Source organism: Dermacentor silvarum, chromosome 8 (assembly GCF_013339745.2).
Source record: "Dermacentor silvarum isolate Dsil-2018 chromosome 8, BIME_Dsil_1.4, whole genome shotgun sequence".
In the NCBI taxonomy this organism is placed as follows: domain Eukaryota; kingdom Metazoa; phylum Arthropoda; class Arachnida; order Ixodida; family Ixodidae; genus Dermacentor; species Dermacentor silvarum.
Window position 1 is genome coordinate 72,080,255 of NC_051161.1, and position 22,972 is coordinate 72,103,226.

The following is a 22,972-nucleotide window of genomic DNA, read 5'->3' on the forward strand; positions in this document are numbered from 1 at the left end:
CCTCCTGGCGATCTCCTAACGGTGCTAATGCCGGCGCAGCAGCTGCCCCGACGACGCTACAACACGCGTCGCCATCTAGACGAAGAATCTCATTGACGGCCCGGTGAACAAAGGCAAGGCCCTTCTTGGCGCGCCAGAAACCAGACGGATGTGGGCGTACGGCTCGGCTCGTTTACAGTATGCGCCGCGTTTCTCACAGGAAAGGCGAAAGGTCGGCCCGAGCCCCACCGGGTTACGTTATTTCACCCACGCGACTGCAATACAAGCCAGACGTTTCCCGGAATTCGATTATGCTTCCGCGTTCCCGACGACTGGCGCAAAACAGATCGTAGTTGATAGCAACGTATGCAGCAGCTGCTTATTCAGTGATCGTGTGCTCAGAGTTGTCGATTATTTTCTTCTACACCATTTGGTAGCCTCTTAGTAAGCTCAGCGTATATGCAGTGGGTGCCCCGGAAATACGGCGGTGACAGGTTATAGATGTCCGCATTGGGTCCAAACATTCACTCTGAAGCTTCCTTTCCGAGAAACCTGAACTGAATTTCATCTGTGGCTTCGCGCTACGTTCCATTGATCGTCAACTTTTATTGGGACGAGCACAGTATCACCGACATCCCAGTTGTTGATGGGCCCCAACGACGCACGCAATAAACCATGCTTACGAGCGCAAGATGAATTCTTGAAAGTGACAAGCCCACCTCGCGGCAAAGCCGACAAGACGTACCACGTATGTTGGGCCAGTAATCGGTAGTTATTCGCCATGCAAGATCGCGCTGCCGTAACCCCGACCACGCTAAGTACTGCTAACGACGATTTCATCGAAAATCGTGGTAACGGTATACGAGCATTAAATATTTTCTTCCTTCTTGCAAGAAACGACGCAAGCACGTACGGCCCAACGTAACAACGCAGCGCTATGCGGTCTGGCAACGTTTGCTTCGGAGTTTCGCTCATCTAATATTTGACGCGTCACTGAAAAAAAAAAAAAAAAGTAAAGAAAAGGCCTGGTATAACAGTTTGCGTCACTTAGCGATGAAAGAACTTCGTCTGTCAAAAGGCTTACTTAAGCAGAAGTATACGAGGTTACCTGCGGTACGACACATACCGTCGTTGAAATCAGGTTGCGCCTGCACTCGCTTCACAAATATCCTTCCCAAATCAAGCGAAACTTTGGATAACGCCCGCCGGCCAAATATACATATTTTCTTTCCTTCCATTTTGTTCAAGCGCCCGCGCTTTTTGTCTTTTAATTTTCTGTTTGTTTGTTTGTTTCTGCGCCCTTGGGAAAACCTGCTTTTATCTTCTGCGTGGGCCCACGCTGCAGTTTCCCCCTAGCTTCACTTCGCGATGCGCAGTTCTCGTGCATGGGCTTATTGCCGACCGATCGACTCGGAGAGAGATCTGGGTTGTGTTCACTCGAGTCCGCGGTTGCGACTCGTTTTACCAGAGGCAGCGCGGCCCAGGCGACGACGATATATATGCGTGGATGTGGCGGGATTCCTCGCGTCACGCTGCCCTGTCGGGGCGATAAGACCGACGTCATTCTCAGACGCAGCTGCGCCGCCGCCGAATGCTGTTGCTGCCCCTCCCTGTTTACACGGCCCGCGACAGAAACGCCAGCCTCTCGACGATCTCATAACGATAATTGCGCCCTCAGTATTCGCCTTGCAAAAGTCTTCGTGGAAATTAGGCTTTCATTAAAAGTCTTCTACTACGAAACATCGGAATACTAAAGATGGTAGATATGTCGCGCAAGTCTGAGCTTGTTACGCGTTGAGTAGTTGTACGACAGGTTATGCAAGTCTGCACACTTGCATTCGTACACTCGTCCGTAAAACTGTGAAGTTATGTCACATTCATCTGTGCATGCATATACGTTTTGTGGTGTGTTCATGCACTAACCTTCCTCTGAGGCTTCCAGCAGACTATAGAGTGCAGAATTTTGTATGCGGTCAATGCTCTCTAAGTGTATCCGGAGTCTTCCGGCCCATTTTGCGATTTTATATTGTTTGCCATGGTCACGAGGAGTAGCCACTAGTCGGTGCCACGCAAAGGCGCCAGCATCTCCTCTAAAGTAATGTCAATAAAGAAAGTTTTCCTGCAGCGGGGGCTTTATATATACTGTAGCGTAAAGAGCGGCGTCGGCTTGAAGCGCACGGTCGCCAAGGAAAAAGAAGTACCGGTATGTGAAGTACCAGTTACTGATAATGAGAGGATTAGGCTTTCTGTGTTCAGCAAGGTATTTGAACTTGGTCAGGTTTTACGAATTTAATAACAGTGGCGTGCTCAAAAGTAATACGACGGATGACTGCACAGAAACGAAAAGCTGAGACGCACGGAGATTGAGACCCCGACGTTTGTCTTGTCTGCCTTTTTGCGTGCCTCAGCTTTCTGTTCTTTCTTATTTATATATGCTGAATTACGTAATGCATCCTTAACATCTTACTAAAAGCACGATGCACATGGTATCGGCCTCCCGATTTTTTTCTCTTTCGTTTTTATCTTTAAGTTCTCTCACTTCAGTTAGTTATTCGAAGTCAAATTCGTTGATTCTGTCGAAGTGCGCAATATTTGGACCTCTCCACGGCAACCAATTTACGCATAACAGAACCGAACAGGTCACGACTACGCTTTGAATTGATGGAACTGAAAGGGGGATCTGAGACGATACAGCAAAGAGAATCGAAATTGTTTTTGCTCTCTCGCTCTATTTTGTTGAAAATTATTACTTTTTCCACAGAGAGTAACGTGGAATCCGTTGCAACACAAAACTATAAAGCAACCCAGCTCCTTCCGAAAGTTCCACAGTACCACCCCGTGTGACAATTTTTACAGCGAAGCTGTCTTCCGCTTCCTTGCTTGCGCGTGGGTGATTGAGTGCGTTGGCTCTCCGTGATAGCGCGCGTCGCCGCACGCTTCCGCTCTGGCATACGGCGCGCGGCGAAGATTTTATCTATAGGGATCCTCACGGCGACGGCGACGGCGACGGCAGAAATCCGGTAGAAGTGTCCATATAATTGCTATCGCAATAAAAACTGTATGATTTCATAATGTGTGCAGTCCATGTATGCAGCATAACAGCTTGCTGGTAATCCATCCCCATTGCGGCCCCAAGAATTTTGTGACACGCAAAATGACGTACGAACTCGCCGCCGTGGCTTAGATTAGAGGCTGTGGTGTTTTGACGCACAGCCGGAAGTGCCGGGTTCGATTCCCGGCCACGGCGGCCGCATTCTTATGGAGCACGAGCGCAAAAACTCTTGTCTAGCCCAACGTGCTCTGGGTGCACGTTTGAGATCCCCCGGGTGGTCAAAATTAATCCGCAGCCCTTCACTATACGGCGTCTAGAAGACCGTGTGTTGCTTCAATCAATCAATCAATCAATCAATCAATCAATCAATCAATCAATCAATCAATCAATCAATCAATAATGTCGTGGCGGTTATAGGTGGAAGTGCGATGGCATGTAACAAAACGCAGTTAAGGCACGATAGTCTAAGCTATATACGCAACGCCTCGCGAAGCACCGAGGTGTACCACACGAACAGAAATTTGCCGCCATTCGGTCCTTCCGAGGCTTGGCGAGAATGCCGGAGCGAGTGAGCCTAGAGGGACGATCGTTTTATTGCAGCCGCAATGCAGAGAGTGGATCCTCCGAAATACCGTAAAGCCGAGGGGAGATCGAGTCAGCGGGCACTTCCATTTCAACAGGCGCCGTTGCGCGGACGCTCGGGCCCAATGGCCACCCGCGTGCGTCGTCTGATACAACGTTACTCGATGCAGAGAAATAGACAAACACAAACTTCTTCCGTGCAGGGTACTTCCGAGGAGCATCTCCCGGTTGCGATCTTCCGTTTTGCTTTGGAAAGCTCCCCCTTAAACCCCCACTTTCCCGACGTTATGAGATCGCTTTCGCGCTTTATGAAGGTGTCGTTCGTGTCGTTTTTCTCAGCGCGTCGCCGCGCTGGAAATCCACGGAGATGGTATCTCGCGGACTTCTCGGACAGTGACGCTTATATTTCGGAGCAACATTCATTTCCCGCTTCATTTATCTACAGCGCCACTCTGTCGCCTTCTTCGCCGAGCCCTAAAAAAAAAAAAAAAAGAAAAATAAGAAGAAAAAAGCAAGAAAAAAACGACCAGTAAAAATAAGCTAAACGGGCTATACACGGCCATGCTGGCGATAAGGCATCTACGACGATGAAGAAGCGAAAACGTGGAAGACAAGAAAAAAAAAAAAAAACGGCGAAGAACGGTAGCGCGAAGGCAACGAAGTGTGCGGGAACGCGTAATGGAGTGGAGGACGACACTTTCTCTGGACTCGGAGGGCGCGAAAGAAAGAAAAAAAAATGGTTCCGTGGAAGCGCGCAAAGACGAGGTGGTCGATGGGAAGTAGCAGAGCGTTTCACATTGGCGGGCACGCAAGGAGAACAAAATGGGAGAAGCAATGTCAAACAATAAAATAAAGGCAACAAGAACTATTGCGTGAACAAAGCGAAATGGAGAGAGAGGGAAGGAGAGACTTCATTAACTGCGCGCTTTCACTAACAACTTTCGCTCCACATGTAGTTCATAATAAATTCAGCAAGAGTCGAAACAGAACCTGTTTCGAGGTGCGCTTTAATTATAGTGTCCACTGTGCTGCAGGTGACGCCTTGCTGCGTTGGTGTGCGGTGACCGAGACCGGCTGTGACCATGTGGCTGTACTCTGTGTCGATCTATACCTTTACCTTCTCATCATTCTTCCTCCCCCTCCCCCGATGCCCCGGCATAGGGTAGCAAACAGCATTTTAAGTTCTGCTTAAGCTCCGTGCATTTCTCCTTTGTTCCCTCTTTCTCGATCTGCGAGTGTGACCGAGAGAAAGAGTGGAGAAATAAATAACTAACGGCAAAGGAAGAAACAGTCGTCCGGAATAATTAACTGATAACGAGGGTCCGCGATGTACGGTCACAGCTGTCATCTTCCTCGAACGGGGCACCGTGTTGTTGATTTTCGCCCATACCCTCTTTCTTTCAACGCCGAACGGTCCAAGCCCCGCGGACATCCTGACCCTCGGGAATCGCCGCGAAAAGCGCGATATTATTATACGGGGCAGTTCGTTACACAAAGCCTCCTCCACAGCGCGCGAGCCCCGGTCATCACTGCAGCGATCCCAAGAGTGTCCGGACTCGAGCTCTCTATAAAGCGGTCGCGGCTCGTTTCCACGCAGCTTCCCACAATTCCCGGGCGAGCGCGCGAGCGTTTCCGTATTGTCTCTGAAAACAAAGCGTCCCACGCGGTGATTGGGGGCTGCGTGCGTCGAACTGGCCCATAGTATATCCTCCCTCCGCCGCCGGCAAAGCGCGCTTCGAGCGGAGGCCCTCGTGAAGATGAACGACTGCTCCCCCTTGCAACTCTTGTCTGCATGCACCAGACGGTTGCATTCAGGCATGCATGCGCGGACTTTGGACGTGATTCGAAGCCAAGAGATGCTGGCGACCGTTCGAAATACGTGGTTGAGCAACTGTCTGTCTCTATGTGTCGGTGGGTGGGTCGGTGCAGTTTAACGGCGCTGCGACACCCCCGAAAAGCTGGAAACATTGGTTGTAGCGGCCAGAATCTGCCGATGCGCGGTGTGATATCAGTGAAGCGCGAAGCATTCAGAAAAGACCTCCTCGTGGGGGATAAGCAGTACGGGTCGCGACGGCTTAGATGCGGAGCTTTGATCCGGAGCTATTCACCGGCTTTGATGCGAAGCTACCAGCGGATATAGCGAGCATTGTCGTTGTTGGCGCACAGTCGGTCCTAGCCCTGCAAATCTATGCGCCCTCTTGTTCTCCTTACCAATGGGCGAGAATGACATTACAGTCGAAGTATACTTGACAAGTACCTTAACTCACCATGCCTCTATATGTGTCGGCGAACCACAATGCGACACTATCAACATGCTACTGAAGCCAGAAGCTGTCAACGGGCACAGTTTACATAGTTTCGTAGACTGTGCAGCAGCTATTGCCACTCGTGGTATACAGTCTAGTAAAAAGTGTTCTATGTCTCCAACGAACGCGCAGGGGGAGTTCGTCGGCGATGAAGCCCGACGAAGCTTGCAAAGCCACGCTGCCACGTATGCAGAGTAAAACCGACTGTGGTTACGTTGTAGGAATAATTGGCTCTTGTATAACACGCGTTGAAGTTCGTGTGTCACATTCGGTTGGGCCCGCACTCATGGTCCGCATCGCAGCGCGAAATACTGCAATGTGACCGTGTTCTGACAAAATAAGGGATATTAATGGTGTTAGAGGAAATTGTCAGGTGTGAATAGGCTACGACTTCACTATGAGCTAAGACGCAAGCCACTACTATTCTTCCCCGCGGTGCTAGATAACTACGAAGTAACAAGGTCTGTATAAAGATCACTATCACGGCAAGTCACAGATAAAGTTTCTTAGAAAAACAGCGAAAAGAAGAATGCAAGCAGCAGAAAAGCATTTCGATATATTTCTTATAGACTATACCACGCGAGTGGTGTAGTCTTTAAGTGCTGTCCTTAGCACACGCAAGGCGTTGACGTATACACTTGTTGACGCAGACTTTCTTGCTGTATAGAGCAACTATTTCTGGAGTGAGGTGGTGTGAAATAAACGGCACGCCAAAGAAGAGGAAAAAGAAAAGAAAAGAATGGGATTAAAAAAAGAAGGGAAAAAGAAAGACAACCCTAAGAAGGCGCAAACGCTGGAAGAATTTCACAGATGGCACTTACCCAGTGGTCGACCCACTTGTTCATCACAAAAGCCGGTCCCAAGGACCTCGCCGGGTTCATTGAAGCTCCCGTCGCGGGCAGCTGCAGACAAATTAGATGACAAACATAAGGCCCAAAGGGAAGACCAGCTTTTCTCCAGAAAGTCGAGGGTCACGCGCGATTTATCTTAGCACGTAAGAAGAAAGCGCAATGAGAATGTGCTGGTTGGAACAGAGAGAGAGAGAGAAAAAAAATTATAAGGATAAAAAAGGCACCATGGTCAACCAGACAAGCGCGCGGTTCGCTACCCCACGCTGAGGGTAATGGAGAGGAAGAGTAGAAAGAGGAACACAGGCAGAGAGCACGTAGCAGGATGCAAAGAAGGGGTGTGGACGGTCACTCAGGCGGGTTCACTTCAAAAACTGCGTCAGTGCGCGGATCACTGTTTGTGCCAGCGGCCGCAGCCTTAGTATTTTAGACACCGAAAAAGGTCTGCCGTCCACACGCGGTTTTGAGTTTAAGGGCTTTCGGGTCATTGGGGCATCGTCGGGAACGACTTCGCTGACAAGGTTGGTTGGTGTGCTATACAGTCGAAGGAAATTGTAAATCTGAGGAGGACAAAGGCGCGACTTAGTTAAAATTCCCACGATTTATATCCGTTGGTGTAATCCGCTGCCTGTCTTTGAAAACCGAGGCTTCGTACGAGCTGCAGGCGTGTGTTTCGCTTCGTTACCGACGCTCCTCTCGAAGAACCGTCAATTTGGCGCAACTATTTTTTATTCTGTGTTCTACTATTGTCTCTACTACTACTACTCCTCTACAATCTACTATTCTTGAAATATATGACCTGCAGTGCACAAGTTACGCGAAAAAGCTGACCTCACGAGGTCGTATGATTGAACAATTACTGCGTGCGCTGTGCTACTGGTTGCAAACAAAAAAGAAAAGAAAAAAAAACGACCCCCCCCCCCCTCCCCGGATTATGTGGCACTGGTAACCGTTGTAGTTGGGAACGTACATATACGCCAAGTAGCAAAACTGGCACTTTAATGCCCCAACGTAGCACAGGGACCGTGAGAGACTCCAAGTGGAGGAATGCGGATATGTTTAATTTTACCATTTGAGGTTGTTCAGCGTGCGCCGACATTTTGCATTCCGCTTCCATCGAAATGTGGCCACCATGGCCGGGTGTTGAAAACCACGACATTGTGCTGCGGGTGTATTACAGGTGTCGCCAAATTGACAACCTTTCAGTGCACAGAGAAGTGAGGTGAACAGCGATGGTTTTAAAATCCTTCTAGCCTGCTGAGCATTGCACACTGAAATGCGGAACTTATCAACTCGTCGTTTACCTGTGCGCTATATACAGTGCGCGTTTGCTTCCTCTGCTTAATTTGTGGACACTGTACTTTCTTTGTCCCATGTCGAATCATTGATGGGGACAAAATTTTTTCCTTGCTCGCGAGTTTTTCTGGCCGGTAAACATAATGACAGCTGCGACAGACGACTCCATAACTGCATGAAATAAGCTTTAGTAGCAATCGTCATCAGACTCTCGTGTTACACCAGGTGGACATATCTATCATACATTTTTCAACTATGGCTTCTATCATCGCCAGGTACAGTTCGAACTAGCGTTAGCCTTGCACTTCTAGCCTTGCACTCGTGGTGGGTGACTTCTACACCGAATTCAATTTCTCGTTGACACTTTTCTGTCGTACGCGCCGTCGCTCTCACCCCAGCGAGAGTGCAGGCCAAGTAGGCGAAACCGATGACAATGGCGTCCGAGCCGGCGCCCAGGTGGCTGCGGTGCGGGTCCCTGGTGGCGAACACTGTGGAGGCCAGCAGGAAGCTGAGCACGAACTCGACGCCGAACGCCTGCCAGGCGCCTAGGGCCTCGTGGGGGCGGTTGCTGCCCAGAGAGCTCTGGTGGCCTGGCACCGACACGCTGCAACAGGAGGAGGAAAAAAGAAAGCGAGAGAACCGCGCGTAAGAAACGTCGTTTATTCCGACGGAGAAGATGGCGTCGATTTCGTGAGGCGGCGCGTCATCCAGTACAGAACACGGCCACAGGGTTTATCACAGCGAATCGTCATTTTCAGTGTCCTCACATCAAATTCGTCACAATTTTTCCAAGCTTCGATCATGCATTAATGCGCGCACTAACCGGCTCGTAATTCACAGCTGCTTCTTGGAACTTGCCGTTGCAACAAATTATCGAGCGACATTCTGACAGTGCGCTATCATTATGAATTTGTTATTCAGTTAAAATACCTGTTGAACGTAGAGTAATAAATTTTTCTTGCCAATGTCAAAATATTGCTGACAATTGTATTGCTTATTTTTCGCTGCATTTCGTTCATTTTGCTTATTATTAGGGTTCGAACCAATATCCTCCAGCATAAAAAAAATCCTATATCGTATTCCCACCCCCTCCCCCCTCTTATTTGTGCCTAAGGGCGAGGGAGTGGTATGTTTATGAGTAATAAGATTATTTCTACGGATCACGTTGCCAAAAATCTTCAGCACTCAATCCGAATAAACTACAACGCTGTACACGACGCGTGGTGCAATGGCAGTGTACAACGGTAATGTCGCTTCTAATGAAATGGTGTACTTTCCTCTTTCGTCACTGGCAAAAACCTAAGTGAGTCCTGCATTCGTGTTGCTGTTGCTCGATACAGATGCGAGCTTATTAGTTTTTACACCCACCTTTATTGTATAACCATCCGTTCACCGATCATAATTATGAGTGCACTGGCCGACTGATGTTGATGACAGTTACTTAGTTCGGCTGCCAAGGCCAGAATGAAAGAACAAGACCTCGGTAAGTGAACAGGACTTTCTGTCAGTGCTTCTCTTCCGAAAACTAATATAAAAAAAGAGGAGGCCTTCTAAAGCTGCGACAAAAAACCCAACCAGGCTTTCGTGCCCGGGTCAGTAGAGAGTGCGCGCCCCCTATATATACAGCGTGCCTCTCGGACCCACTTTCGTTCACAGCCAGCTTTCACCCACGTCCCCTTTTGTTGCGGGGCACGTTCGATTGCTTTCAGTGGCCGACGATGGCTTCGTTTATCCTCGGGTGCGTCGATACAAAGACAACACGCCGGGCGCGCGGCCGGGACGGGTCGGGTCGGTCGCTAATGAACGCAGACGCGCCCGCGTTCCTCGGCTACCGTTCGGAAGTTCGGCGGGAAAGGGGACCACGCCGAGCTGCTGCTCTCCACCAAGGCCGATGCGATAGGAGGATGGGTCGGGGACGAAGAAAAGGCGGCTGCAAAGCACGGACACATACACGCAAACACGGGGCTCACTCCATATAATAATAATCCCCAACCACGCAGGCCCTCCGAATATATTTAGGTACATGTATATGCCAGGCCTTCTTACATGGCATGCGGTATATGCGGGTTATATTGCCACATCATTCTATCATTATTGTTGCTCATACCTTGTCTTGCATTTTGGCAAAGCTATTCCTCGGAATTTTGAGAATGTTAATCCACAAACAAATGTCACGAAACAAAACACCCACAGCGCATGCCTTTTGTGTTAAATCTTCTCAGACTGAAATATTAAAAGAACGAATCAAAAACGGAAACCTGAAAATTATGCAATTTTTTTTTTTTTTTGGCGCGGCTGTGCGATATCTCCGGGATCGCCCCACGCAAGAGGCCACGTTTTTATCAGAAAGCTCGCCTTCGTGCATATCGTTCGCCGCCAGTGTTTCCCGGTAACCATTACGGTTGCTTAAGCTGCAGTTGTCGGGAAGCGTGAGAAGCAGTCAGGGATCTTTGAATGCTACCGCGTTCCACTCTTAAAAGCGAAGCTTAAACCTACTGCAAATTTTTATCGATATTTTGTAATTGTTTGCTAGTAGTTTTACTATACGATGAAATTAATTTCTTAAAAGTTCAAAAACGAGAAAGAGCGGAGCGAAGCGAAGAAAAGTGTTAAGATCATCTCGGACAATGATTAGAGAGAGTGCGGGCCTTGTTGGCGACGCAACCTACACTAAAATTTCATACCGCGTCGATCCCTTTCGTCAGTGGAGGGCCCCATACTGCCCAGACGCAGGTTAATTAGGAAACGCTCTACGTAAGAGCATGAGCATCACTCTCACACATTATTCTGCTCTTTGTGTCCCCTTTATTGTTCTTCCGGTGCAGGGTACGCTGTAAACCGATTTACAACTTTGGAAACGGTTTCTGTCTATACTCAAACCCTTGCACCCTTACGGGTGTTAAGGTGTGGGTTATAGATCGTTTTGCACACTTAATTACCCTGAAGAGTGTATATCGGTTTACAGTGTAGCAATCAACGAGCAACACAGATAACTCGCCTGCATTCAATTTTCACTCTCTTTCTCTTCTATACGTGTGTATTTCGCGTTTCGACTAAAATCTCCGATTGCTGACCCGGTGTCCGGCTCTCTTTTATGCCTGGTGTGCGTCGCGTGTGTTGCTATCCGCATGCGTTCTTACTGAGCTCATTTGCCAACTCGGTCAGCTCTCGGTCCTATCGACGGTTTGTCTCTTGCACTGACAGCCGCAGCTTTAAGAGGCGCGTGGCTCGCGAGGCCCTCCGGGGCTGTTGGTTCTGCACGCAGGCAACCGAAAGCAAGGAAAAAAAGGTGGTAGCCACCGTCGTTGCCGCTTGGCATGCATAATATACGAGCCTTTCGCTCGCTCAAGCCACTCGCTAATCCGCAGCACTGCGCGATTTATTTTTCTTTTGCTTGGTTTCTGCGACATTCCTCGCGCGCCGCGACGCGTCTTGCTCGGGGCTAGAAAAGCGCCCGCGCTCATTTGCGATCACCGGGATTACTCGTGCGTTGCAGCCACCGGTGTTAGTCACAGTGCACTGAGAAAATACGCGCGGGTGCATCTGTGCGTGAGTGTTGTGCGTGCGTGTGTGAGACAGAGAAAGAGGGAGAGAGAAAGAGAGGAAAACAAAAAACAAAGAGTGGGTGAGTGAGAACGGATACATCAGAAATGACTCTGGGGACAGCTGAAGGGAGAGAGTTCGCGAGGCTTCTGATTACAGGAAAAATTGTAGGCCGGGAAAGTACAAATAAAGGCAGTAATGATAATTATAATTATACACGTTTAAGGCGGCAATGATGCGCTGCGGGCTACAGAGGATGCCGGGATGTAGGACTGCAGAATGATTTAGACCAGCTGAAGTTAAGTGACACACACTTAAACATAAACACTCGATTTAATTTTAATAATAATAATAATAATAATAATAATAATAATAATAATAATAATAATAATAATAATAATAATAATAATAATAATAATAATAATAATAATAATAATAATAATAATAATTTTTTGTTTCAAAGCATAAAAAGACGTTTTGTTAAGAAAGTAGCTTGGAAGGCCAATGCATTTCTCCGCTAAGTTCGGAAATTAATATATCAAAGCTAGTGTCATCCTGAGAATTCGTTCCAAGTGGATCCGCCTTGCCAACTCCACGGCTAGAATTCGTCAATTGCAATATGGCTCATAAGGTTGAAAAATTAATTAGTAAGTTTTTGTTGATTATGCATTTCAATTTTCTGTGCAGCTAATGTCCGCATCTTCAAGTGGATAAGCTCATTAACTAGAATTGTTCTATCTGCCACGGGCAACCCTTTAAAGTTTTTGGAAAGTTTTCGCTGAAACACCCGGTATACAGGTGCTTGACTAGGCAGACTCAGGGGCGAGCAAGTGGAAGCGCCTCAGCTTCAAGGGGTTTGGTTCGAGTCGGTTTTCACGCGGTGGAACAAACTCGAACTTTGACATTCTGGTTGACATTAGAAGGACTGATTGCAGTTGGGAAGGGATTCGCGACGCGTATACATAACAGGCAACCGATTGCCTAGTAGAGAACCATAATGGATGCAGTGCAAAATACAGATAGGAAATACAAACAAGTTAGTTGGACTTAGTACCAGTTGGCTAACTTACACCTGGAATGGGAGGCAGGGAAATAAAATAGATAACACTGGAGTTCAGATTGATCACGTGCACTAAACAAAGCGCAGCGTTTCTGCAGTAAACGCTCAAGCTGTTGCCTTCAGCTACTGTGGAAACACTCGTTTGGATGCCTGGGTTGATAAGCGAAGTCAGTCTCCCAGGCCCTTAGCTTCGGTAGAAACGCACTGTCATTGTGGAACTCGCATTTGCTGAACTAGAACTGACAGGTTGCTGTAATTGTAATGCTGCACATACGATAACCGAAGGCAGTTGCCTAATGCCAAACAGCTCTTACGAACAAAGTTTTGTGAATTTAGCCCCTGAATTCATGGTCGAACAGCAGTACAAAGGGCTGGCTAACGCACGACTTTCCACTGTGTTTTATAAGAAAGGCTTCCACAATTTCCTTCTTCACCAGAATACCTACTGCGAGACGAGTTATTCGGTAGGCGGATTCTGGGGTTGAACAGGATTAAGTGATTAACTAATGGACCTCTCCGGCGCCACAATGTGCCGCTGAAGTTGGTATTGGCGCTGGCGATGAGGTTAGAAGTCAGGGGAAAACGAACAAGCCTTTTATAAATATAGCGCGGTACAAGAGTTGAAACTTTAGTGTCCGACGTCGCTCTTAATTTGCAGTGCGTGGGGAAGTGACAGGAAAACGTTTGGTGTTGGAGATAGAGCGAAGACGCGTGTGTAACCCGCGTACGGCTGGGCGCTAACCTTGACCTCCATTCAAGGCCGCTCGAGGGCGCACATTCCGATACGAATAACGAGAGTTATGGAGAAACCGGTGTTTCGCTAGCTTTCCTCGCACTGGTAGCGCATTAGCAGTGGATAGATAAGCGAAATCGGTAGCGACGCAGAGCAGCACTATCCCACGCACCTGTACACATTAATTCATCAGATATGCTACAAGAATAGGGTCATTTTTCATGTCGCCGTCGCGCGTCTTCGGACAAAACTTTATTCACTCCCCGATTTCGCGTTGCCTCACTGCAGGTGGTGGGTCCATCTTTGCGTTGTCAGCTAACCAATAGCAAGAATAGACCGCGGGGAAACTGGATGATATAGCGAGCTTTGAAACAGAACACTTTCAAGCATATAGAGTGCTAAACGGTATCCTATTCACCACTTCACTCATTCACAGGCAAATTAAAGAGCGCACATTGCCACGATGGCGGCTGTTCATCCGTTCACTTGCATGGATATATATATATATATATATATATATATATATATATATATAGTTTGCTTCGTGTGGAGGTTCGGTTTCTTGCGACGTCAAGCTGTCTTTCTTTCAACTTTCTATTAGTACCCTTTTCCTTTATTCAGAACACGAAGCACCGTTTATTATTCAGTCTACTGCCTCAATTAAACAAAATAATTAGTTTCGTCTATGCTCTCCTCAGCCTGATTGTCTCTTGCCTTCATATGGTTCAGAACGACTGACTGTTGGGCTTGTTGGTCTATCATGTTGACTGTAAAACTTGGTACACATTTTTTTTAACGCAGATACCAAGAACATATGAGGACGAACGCTACTACCAACTGTTTATTTCTCTAAACACACCACCGATATATAGGCTCGTTCAAGCGCATGCGTCAAGCCACTTCTTCACATGAAAGAGAGAAGGCATAGCATCAAGAACTACCCTGCGCTTGTCTCCGAACGTTCTTGCGCTTAGTTTTCCCGTTCGTATGGTTATTGGTAAAAATTAAACCTGCGGGGACGCTCGGGTCTTTCGCCAGCACGGACGTTCGTCTTTCTCACGCACTCCTAAATTTCCTGGCGTTCGGCTTCCTGGCCTGACACACACGAAATGATGAGAGTCAGCATCGTAGCTACGACTAAAGGTCGCGCGAGTGTTCCAATGACAGCGCCACCTGATTGCGCATGTAAATCTGGTGCGACAGGAACTTGCGTGATTCACTTTTGTTTGGGGAAGCCGGCAAGCGCTGACCGACCTAGTGGATACCCTGCGGTCCCATGCAGGGTAGCCAATGGGAAATACATCTGGTTAATCTCCCTGCCTTTCCATGCATCCTTTCTCTCTCTCTCTCTCTCTTTGTGTGCTCGTCAGTGCTATTCGTGGGACTGTCCCGCAGAAGGATCCGCGCTCGATCTCAGAGAGGGGCACCGATATGAGCGAACACGATCATCTGGACGTGCTTCCGGTCGCGGAACTGCGCCAACGAAGGACTTCGCTCGGCCTCCTTGCACGGCGAGTAGAAGTGCAATTCCTCAGCGCTTCGTCGAGAAGATCGAGGCGCCATCCATCTAGCTGGCATTATTGTACAAAAGAAGCAATAAATGCCCTTTTTATATGTTCGCTCCAGCATGTAATGTGTTCTTTGCTATCAAGCGGACTTGAGATAACACAGACCCCCATGGTTTCGCAGCTTCTTAACAAACATTAGCAATAAGCCCCCCCCCCCCCTTCCCACATTACGAAAGCTAGCTTCATAAAAAAATAAAAATAAATAAAAAAAAATAAAAAAATCACCAGCCTTTCCCCTGTCGAGAAAATGGGGGTAAGCGAAGCTGGTCGTGTGTGTATCTGACCTTCGAGGTGATTTTCTTTCTAGCTCTGTATCTGTCTTTCTTTCTCTATCTCTTTCTCTCTCTTCCTTTCCCTCTCTCTTTCTATATCTCTTCCTTCCTTTCTCTTTCTTCGTTTATCTGACCTTCCTGGTGATTTTCTCTCTTTCTTTCTCTTTCTCTCTCTTTCTTCCTTTCTCTCTTTGTTTCTCTGACCTTCGTGATTTTCTTTCTCTCTCTTTTCCTCTCTCTCTTTCTCCCTATTTATTTATTTCTCCCTCTTCCTCTCTTTCTTTCTCTTTCTCTCGGTTTTTCTTTCTTTCTCTCTTTCTTTCTTTTTCGTCCCTGGTATGTGGCAATGAGCTTGGACCTTTTTCTGCACGATTGCCAGGATCGGCCCACTTTTCAGCGTGACACCGCCACCACCACCACCACCACTGTTGAAACTTGTGAGCCTATAAAGCTTCGCTTAAAAAAGAAAAGGAATCGGCGTCTGCAGTGTGCGTGTTTATGGTCCGCGAATATTTCGTGCGGGGCTATATATAAAGGGTAGCATGGTCACGCAACAGGTGTCCCCCTCCTCTACACCCCCCACTTCCGCTTACCTTTATCATTTTTTTTAAGTTAGCAGTTTACTGGGATGTCGCCCGATAATGAAGTCCTGATAAATAAAATAAACTAAATAAATAAAGTAGTCTGTATATGCACCCTCTGCAAAATAAAAAAAGCAAATAAATAAAAGACCAAGAGAGAAAAAGAAGAGAAAAAAAAACTGTGGCTCCAATCCACGCTGTGAAGGTGGTTGGACAGCGAAGCTGTAAACGACACCCACAACGATTACCCATTGTGAAGTCACTTCAATTCACAACGTGGCTCTACAAAGCGTGAAACTAGAGACAAGTGAAATGTACTTAACCCCACCCTTTATTACTTGACAATGACATTATATTCACGGTGTTCTTCTGGCGTCTTTACTTTCCGTGGTGTACCCAAGGTAGCCTGAAATGAACTGAATGAGTTGCTAGACCGTGGTGACGTCACTACGTGATGTCTATGCTATTGGGCACTTTTCCACTCGGAGTATCTTACGCAACCGTAATCTTTACCGGGAAACACACGCGGGAGAAGGAACGTGCTTCGTATTATTCGCAGACGTCATTATCATACATTATACGGTTTGCACTTCACACGAGGGTTTTGAATGACGTCAACCTCTTTCGGAGCAGCTGCAAACCTAATCTTTACCGGAACGCGTCGGAGGGTGTTCCCATTGTTCACACGCGCCTTATCAGCCATTATGTGGTTTTAATGCTTCTTTCGTGGTTTTTCTTTTGAAAAAGAGTGCTGAGCTGTATGCTGTATGCCTAATTTCAAAGGAGATATGCTGTTTGAATTCAATTTTTATCCTGGCGTTTTTTTTTTTTTTGCTTACGCCAACGACACGAAAATTTTCTTGGCTGGTAGAGGTATACAGCTTCGCTGTAATAAGGTATAGCAGGGAGGTCAAGCAGACGCGCGTCCGGTTTGCTACCCGACAGAGGGGTAAGGGCGTTAATGAATGAAAAGAGGAAAAGGAAGGAGAGGGAACCGTGAGGGTGCCGCTTCATCCGGAGGTTCACATCGACTCCAAAGTTGGTCACTGAGTTCTGTAGAAGTCGGTTTCTGCACTTGAGGCATTGGTTGTTGGCATGGGGCCTTACTAGAAAGTCATGAAGGTTCCACTGGCTCTCTGTTAAAACCTGGCATTTTCATTAAAGGCGTTTAGAGCACCGGCGAACTCGGCACTGACCTCAGTACCCGTAAAGCCACGTAGAGTCACAGTAGAAGCGCATCCGGGGGGCTTGCTAGGCCCACTGCATACGAAGGAAGCACGAGGCATTCATCCTCGGCGACCAACAGGACACTTTTTTGGGGAGGTCGCGTGCGAGCAGCAGCGTCGCTCGGGGGGATGCGTCGCTTTACGAACGACCGCGCGAATCGAAAGGACGCGGCCGACCCGTGGGTCGGCTTCACCTCACGTCGCACACTTTCGCTGGCGCACAACGTGAGCTGCTTCCCCCATAAGGCCGGCTGCGTGCAGGGAAAGCGCGATGCTAGGCTCCGTGCGGCGACGGATGCATCTTGCGCAAGGGACGTCGAAGAAGCTAGCGCTACTTCTCCCCGAATTTTTCTCCATCTTTTCTGTCTCATGGAAAATGAAGAAATAAGCGAGGCAACAACGATTTTGTAAAGAGCAGTACAGAGGAGCCGTCTTTCCCTTAGCTTATCGGCGTCATGTTCGGCGGCTTGTGCGATTTCAACACAAAATTACGTATATAATTGTCGATGAACGTTTTACTGTGAGGATTCAAAGCTGTTTTTTGTGTTCTTCATGTCTGGTTTATAAATATATGTTCACATGAGCTCGCGTCCCCGTTTGTGACCTTCCTGGGAGGTGCTTGTGGTGGAAGCGAAACCAAAGCAATGTGCCAAATAAATGCTGCCGCCCAGGGCGAGCGCAGCAGTATAGGATATACTACAGCAGAGGGGATTTCGGGTAGCAACAAATAACGTAGCTTTACATCCTCCACCTAAATTACTTTCAGCCATGTTTTCTCTTTCTGCGCAGCATTCCCCCTCCTTTTTCTCTTCTTTTTTTTATAGTCTGAGAGTTCTAAGACGTGCTAGACGTCAGCTCAGAAATCTGGGGAGTACACCGTAGTGAAACAAAAACTATGCACCTTTGGCAAAAGGCTCAACTTTTAATTCGACTCTGCCCTAAACCCATTGATTCAGATAGAAATCGGCGGATTTTAGCCCCCTATTTCTCTCCTGTAGGACAGGCGTAATCCCCAAGAGGGCCGCCATTGTGTAATCCTTTTCCCGAAGGGAGATTAGCGAAGGTGTCAAGAGGTCTTTCGAGGCAAGAACAACACAGCCAGGGGAAAGATCATGTCGCCCTGGAAAAAAAGCAACGTCTCGGAAGCAGACGCGCAATCACAGTGCACGGCTTCTAAAAAGGATTACGACAGCGAAAACATCTCCTATATCTCGAATGGGAGCGAGATTCGGTTTTCTAAAAGCATTTTTTGAAAGCGCTTCTTACTTGTTTTCATGGCTATTCGTGCCCTCTTTCTCAAATTATATTTCAAATTCATTGCAGTTAACATTATAGCGAAATGTACGCTAGTGATGATGACTCGCTGTATAGTTCTCGTGCTGCTTACCTCGCAAAATTCAGATTATCTTTTGTATCTTGCTCGGTTGAGAATAACCGATGAAGCGCAAAAACGAAAAAAAAAAAAGAGTCTTTGAGGAGAGCGTTTAAATATAAACCTTCGGTATTGCGTTGATTCGACAAATTCACAAACACCACACTGCACTTTGCGACACGCGAAGACCGCGCGATGAAGAGCAGTGCAGTTTACCTGACAGTTAATTATTCTGGTTAACCTCTCTGCCTTCTTTCCTCCTACTTATCTTTCTCTCTCTCTATCTCGCTTCACTCTCTCACAAAATCCACACGAATCCTCGAATTGGCAGTTCTTAATTGCCGCCAAATGAGGCGGCCAAAGCAGCACAACATAACTGCGTGCACGCCAGGGGCGACGCCAATTAAGCGAGAGCGGCACTCCGAACGTCGACGGCGTTGCCCCATCTCTTGCCTCTCTCATCAGCTCATGGTGACAAAACACGCCGCAGCGCTCTTTGACACGCCCAGAAAAATGCGCGTCGCGCACTTCGCAGCTGCCACTTTATTTTTTTTTTTAATCCATGCGTGAGAGATCCGTATCGGCAAAAAAAAAAAAAAAAGGGGGGGGGGGGGGGGGGGGGGGGGGGGGCTTCGCGAAGGGCATTGTACAACGACGACAAGGTGGCATTGAAAAGGTGCCAGCCTTAGAAACGGAGGTTGGCAAGCGACTTTGCGTATAACGGAGAAGACGCGTCAGCGACACTGCGCATGAGCAGAATCGAAACTCTTCTTGGGTGATTTTCTGCGCACGGCTCAGTGACGTCTCCTGACTACGGGTACGCTACTACTGAAGCTCCCCGTGGAGGTCGCATAAGCTGCTGTGCTGTTTTGCACGTGCTGTGTGTTGGTGCTGCCGTTGTGGGCAAGTATCTATAAACGTTCATTGCAGGGTACATGCGTTGCACTGCGCAGTACCTTTTACGGCGATGGGTAAGCTAAGAGACTCTTTCCTTCGGAACAACCTTGTTTAACAGTGCGTTCTTTGCTGCTTGAAGCTCATAAATGTTTTCATCTTCTTTTTCAAAGAGATAATTGTGTTTCGAATGTCGTAGTCAACTCGCGCTTTTTGATGGCGCGCGCACTTGTTTATAACGATTACTGTGCCAAATAGCTTGTGTCTTGTCCAAATAGCTTGATAATATTGCGCACGGCAGCCGATCTCAAGCCTTCCAGGCCGCGGTTGTGGAACCTGCTCACTGTTTAAGAAAGAAACAAAGCGCACAAATGTAAAATCTGCTGTCAAAATACCTAGCCGTAAGCCTAAAGATCCGTCAAAAAGCAGCATCGTGCACGTCGACTGCTGCGAATTTTGCGGTCGCCTTCCAGAAAGCAAGAAGCGAGTGGCAGTACCAACCCTTCAGGCTTTTGGGACAGGCTAATGAAGGTCTGTTCATTACAATACAAGCAATCGGTAAAGCTCGGTTCTTTGCTTTGTTCCTGTGTTTTCCTCGGGTGTTCATATTATGTTCCCTTGCAGTGTTACTTCTGCTTGCCGTCGATCGTTCTGTGAGCACTGCTATTTTTGAACTTCGTAGACTCTGCGAGATTGAAGGAAACACTGGTGAGTTATTCAGGGATAAATAATCAAGATATTGGATGGCAAATTATTTCGTGAACTACGCGGCTGGAGAATAGTAACAAATATTGAACCAACACATTCACATTAGCGACAAAGTAATCTCACGACGCTTAAATTTAAAAGTAGGCCCTCTTTTATCTTCACTTTTGGCATAATTTTATTTATTTAAATAGCGAAGTCCGTCCTTAAAAAAAGCTAGCAAGTTGTTTCAAGCATCCTACCACATTAAGAACGACACAGAACATTAATGACCAAGCTTTTTCCCCGCCGATGCGTGTAAAACTTACCCGTAGGCTACGCCGCTATGCCGCGCAATAGCTGGAGCGAAAATCATTAGGGATAAGTAAAAAGACAGTAAGAGCGTGCTAAACCAATACTTAACGAAGAAGACGATCGAGTCTACACAATGGTGGTGACTGAAAAGGAAACAAACGCAATTTCGGAGTCCATTAAGACTTAATGACACCAGTCTTGGATTACTTAGTTGGTCGCCCGCGCAATTATTTTTCCGGAACAGAAGAAGCAGGTTAACATCGCCGGGTCCGGTGATAACAAAGACCCACATTCCTTTGTCCGGTATACGTAGACTATATATATATATATATATATATATATATATATATATATATATATATCTTCGTTCTTAAGGTGTTCTCTCCGAAGGGCACTCAAGACAGAGTATCGAAACATCTCCGAACAACTTTGTCGGCTTGTTTTTATAGTCATATTGTGAACTTCGATTGATTCCCCGTGTCACACCCCTTAATATACTGATTCTGACTATATGACACAAAAAGAAAGAAGGGAGCCATTACGTAAAGGACGTTTTTGTACGTCAATACGACCGAATAACTGCAAGGAAAGAAAGAAAAAAGCACATTTAGACGTTGCGTTTGCAATCTCGCGGAAGAGGCAAACAACAGACCCGTCAGCTGCTACGAGCGAGCTTCTGCAGTTTCGCAAGAACTTCGAGGCGCAGTCATTAGCTGATGATGGATTTTTCACAGACGCTGGTGAAGTCCGGAGAAGTTCACATGAAGTACGTTATAATACTTGAGAAGATTCTTGCCGCTGCTGTAGCTGCCCTCTCCACCATGGTTCATTGCAACTTTGGTAAATAATTACGGGGCTTAGAATCCTACCCCCTCCTCCCTTCACACAGACACACACACACACACACACACACACACACACACACACACACACACACACACACACACACACACACACACACACACACACACCTGCAGCTTATGGAACCGTAATCCTGGCCTGGAAACGCTGGTGGAGAACGCTATGCACGAAGGCGAGCTTTCTGGTTCTTTTTTTTTCTCGCACGGCGGGCGCCGCCGCAGCCGCGGATGCGCGGAGGCGAGCGCCATCTGGATGATGTTGCAAGGAACCGAGCGGAGCGAGCCGCTCCCACTAAGACCGACCTCAAACGGCAGCTGGAAAAGAGGTTTGTGCTTGAGTTTCCACGCAACAGAATTATGTTTTCTCGTATATTCAAATTACAATCCGAGGTTATCATGTTAAATGTTTTGTTGTAGGAGCTATGTACTTGTCCGTTCCGGTTGCCTTGCGATATCTACGGACCAGTGCCCGTATTCACAAAAGAAGTCGCAGTTTCGCCCGAGCATCAATGGCGATAGTAAATTAGTAGAGAGCTATACGGAGTAGGGATAGTAGTTTTATCGGCTGCATAAGCGTGTTCACATTCGCTGAATTAACAAGCATGGTGCCAGCGCGCACAAGCACACCTGAATAGGTCACACTCGATGACCGCAGACAACCACTGCCAAAACGCTGGCCTGAGCAGGCGCGCAGCGAGCGAAGGTTCGTGCTGTCTATCGCTTCGACGGAAACTTAGCGGCGAAAGCACAGCGCATACAAAGGTAAGAGCCGCGCAAAGTACAAGTACGCAGTTGCTATCAGAGTAGAAGCCGCACCGCCTCCCTCCCGCGCTGCCTTCCCGCTTTCCCCCTTTCGCGTGGGAGATTCAGTCGCCAGTTCCCTTTGCGCCCGGTCGCAAGATACGCATTTGGTACAACAGCTAAAGGTCGCGTCCCCTCCCTCACTCCCCCCATACCCCCATGGCCTTTCGCACGACGGAAGACGTCGCGCTTGCTCTCCGCCGTGCGTTCGCTCTCAGAGACGCGCGCTTTCATTCGCACATACAGCATACGGCGCGCGGCGACGCTTTTATCGCCCTTGTACTTTATACGGAAGCTCACGGCGACGGCGAAGCCGACGGCAGGAATCTGCTTGGAGTGTCCATATAATTGCTATCGCAATAAAACCTACTTGCGCTAGAATTGTTCTTAACAACAATTGCCCGTTCATTATGACGTAGGACGGCGTATGCAAAGCAAATCGGCCTGTCATCCGGTGTTCGCCACTCAGATGGGTTCCGATATCGACTCGGGAACGACTGGCGAGGTGCAGCAGAGGCAATGACAGGAGTGGTAGGGGTGGGACGTGGGCGGACGGCAGACTGGATGTCCATGTTGGCAATTTCTTGGCGGACAACAGCTTGAATGAGCGAGATGGTCATGTTGTCGTGCGTATGGGCACAGTGAGAACTTGGAGCCATAGCCTCAAGTTCGCGGCGGATGACCTGTGTCAAGCTTGGCGTGGCAGGCGGATGTGATGCCGGAGGGTCGTTGCAGGAGGAAGTGGCAGCCGTATTGGGAAGTCGGTCGAAGCGTTGTACGATGCGTTTGCTCTTCGCTTGCTCAAAATTCCGGCATTCCTTTATGATGGATTCAACCGTTGAGCAGTTCCTGCAAAGCAGGAGGTTGAACGCATCGTCTGCGATGCCCTTCAAGATGTGTCCAACCCTATCGGCCTCTAGCATGTCCGCGTCCGCTTTACGGCAGAGAGCCAGAACGTCTTGAATATACGCGACGTATGATTCGGTTGGTGTCTGGACAC

General features: G+C 47.9%; 1 protein-coding gene across 1 annotated transcript in view; it reads right to left on the reverse strand.

Annotated features, from left to right (window-relative positions):
- Positions 1-22,972, reverse strand: part of LOC119461430 (neurogenic protein big brain) — a 131,150-nt gene that overhangs the window by 33,656 nt on the left and 74,522 nt on the right. Inside the window, exons 2-3 of the mRNA XM_037722729.2 lie at positions 8,457-8,667; positions 6,741-6,821 (exon numbers count right to left, since the gene is read on the reverse strand). Coding sequence (XP_037578657.1) covers positions 6,741-6,821; positions 8,457-8,667 — 292 coding nt within the window. The remainder of the gene's footprint in view (positions 1-6,740; positions 6,822-8,456; positions 8,668-22,972) is intronic.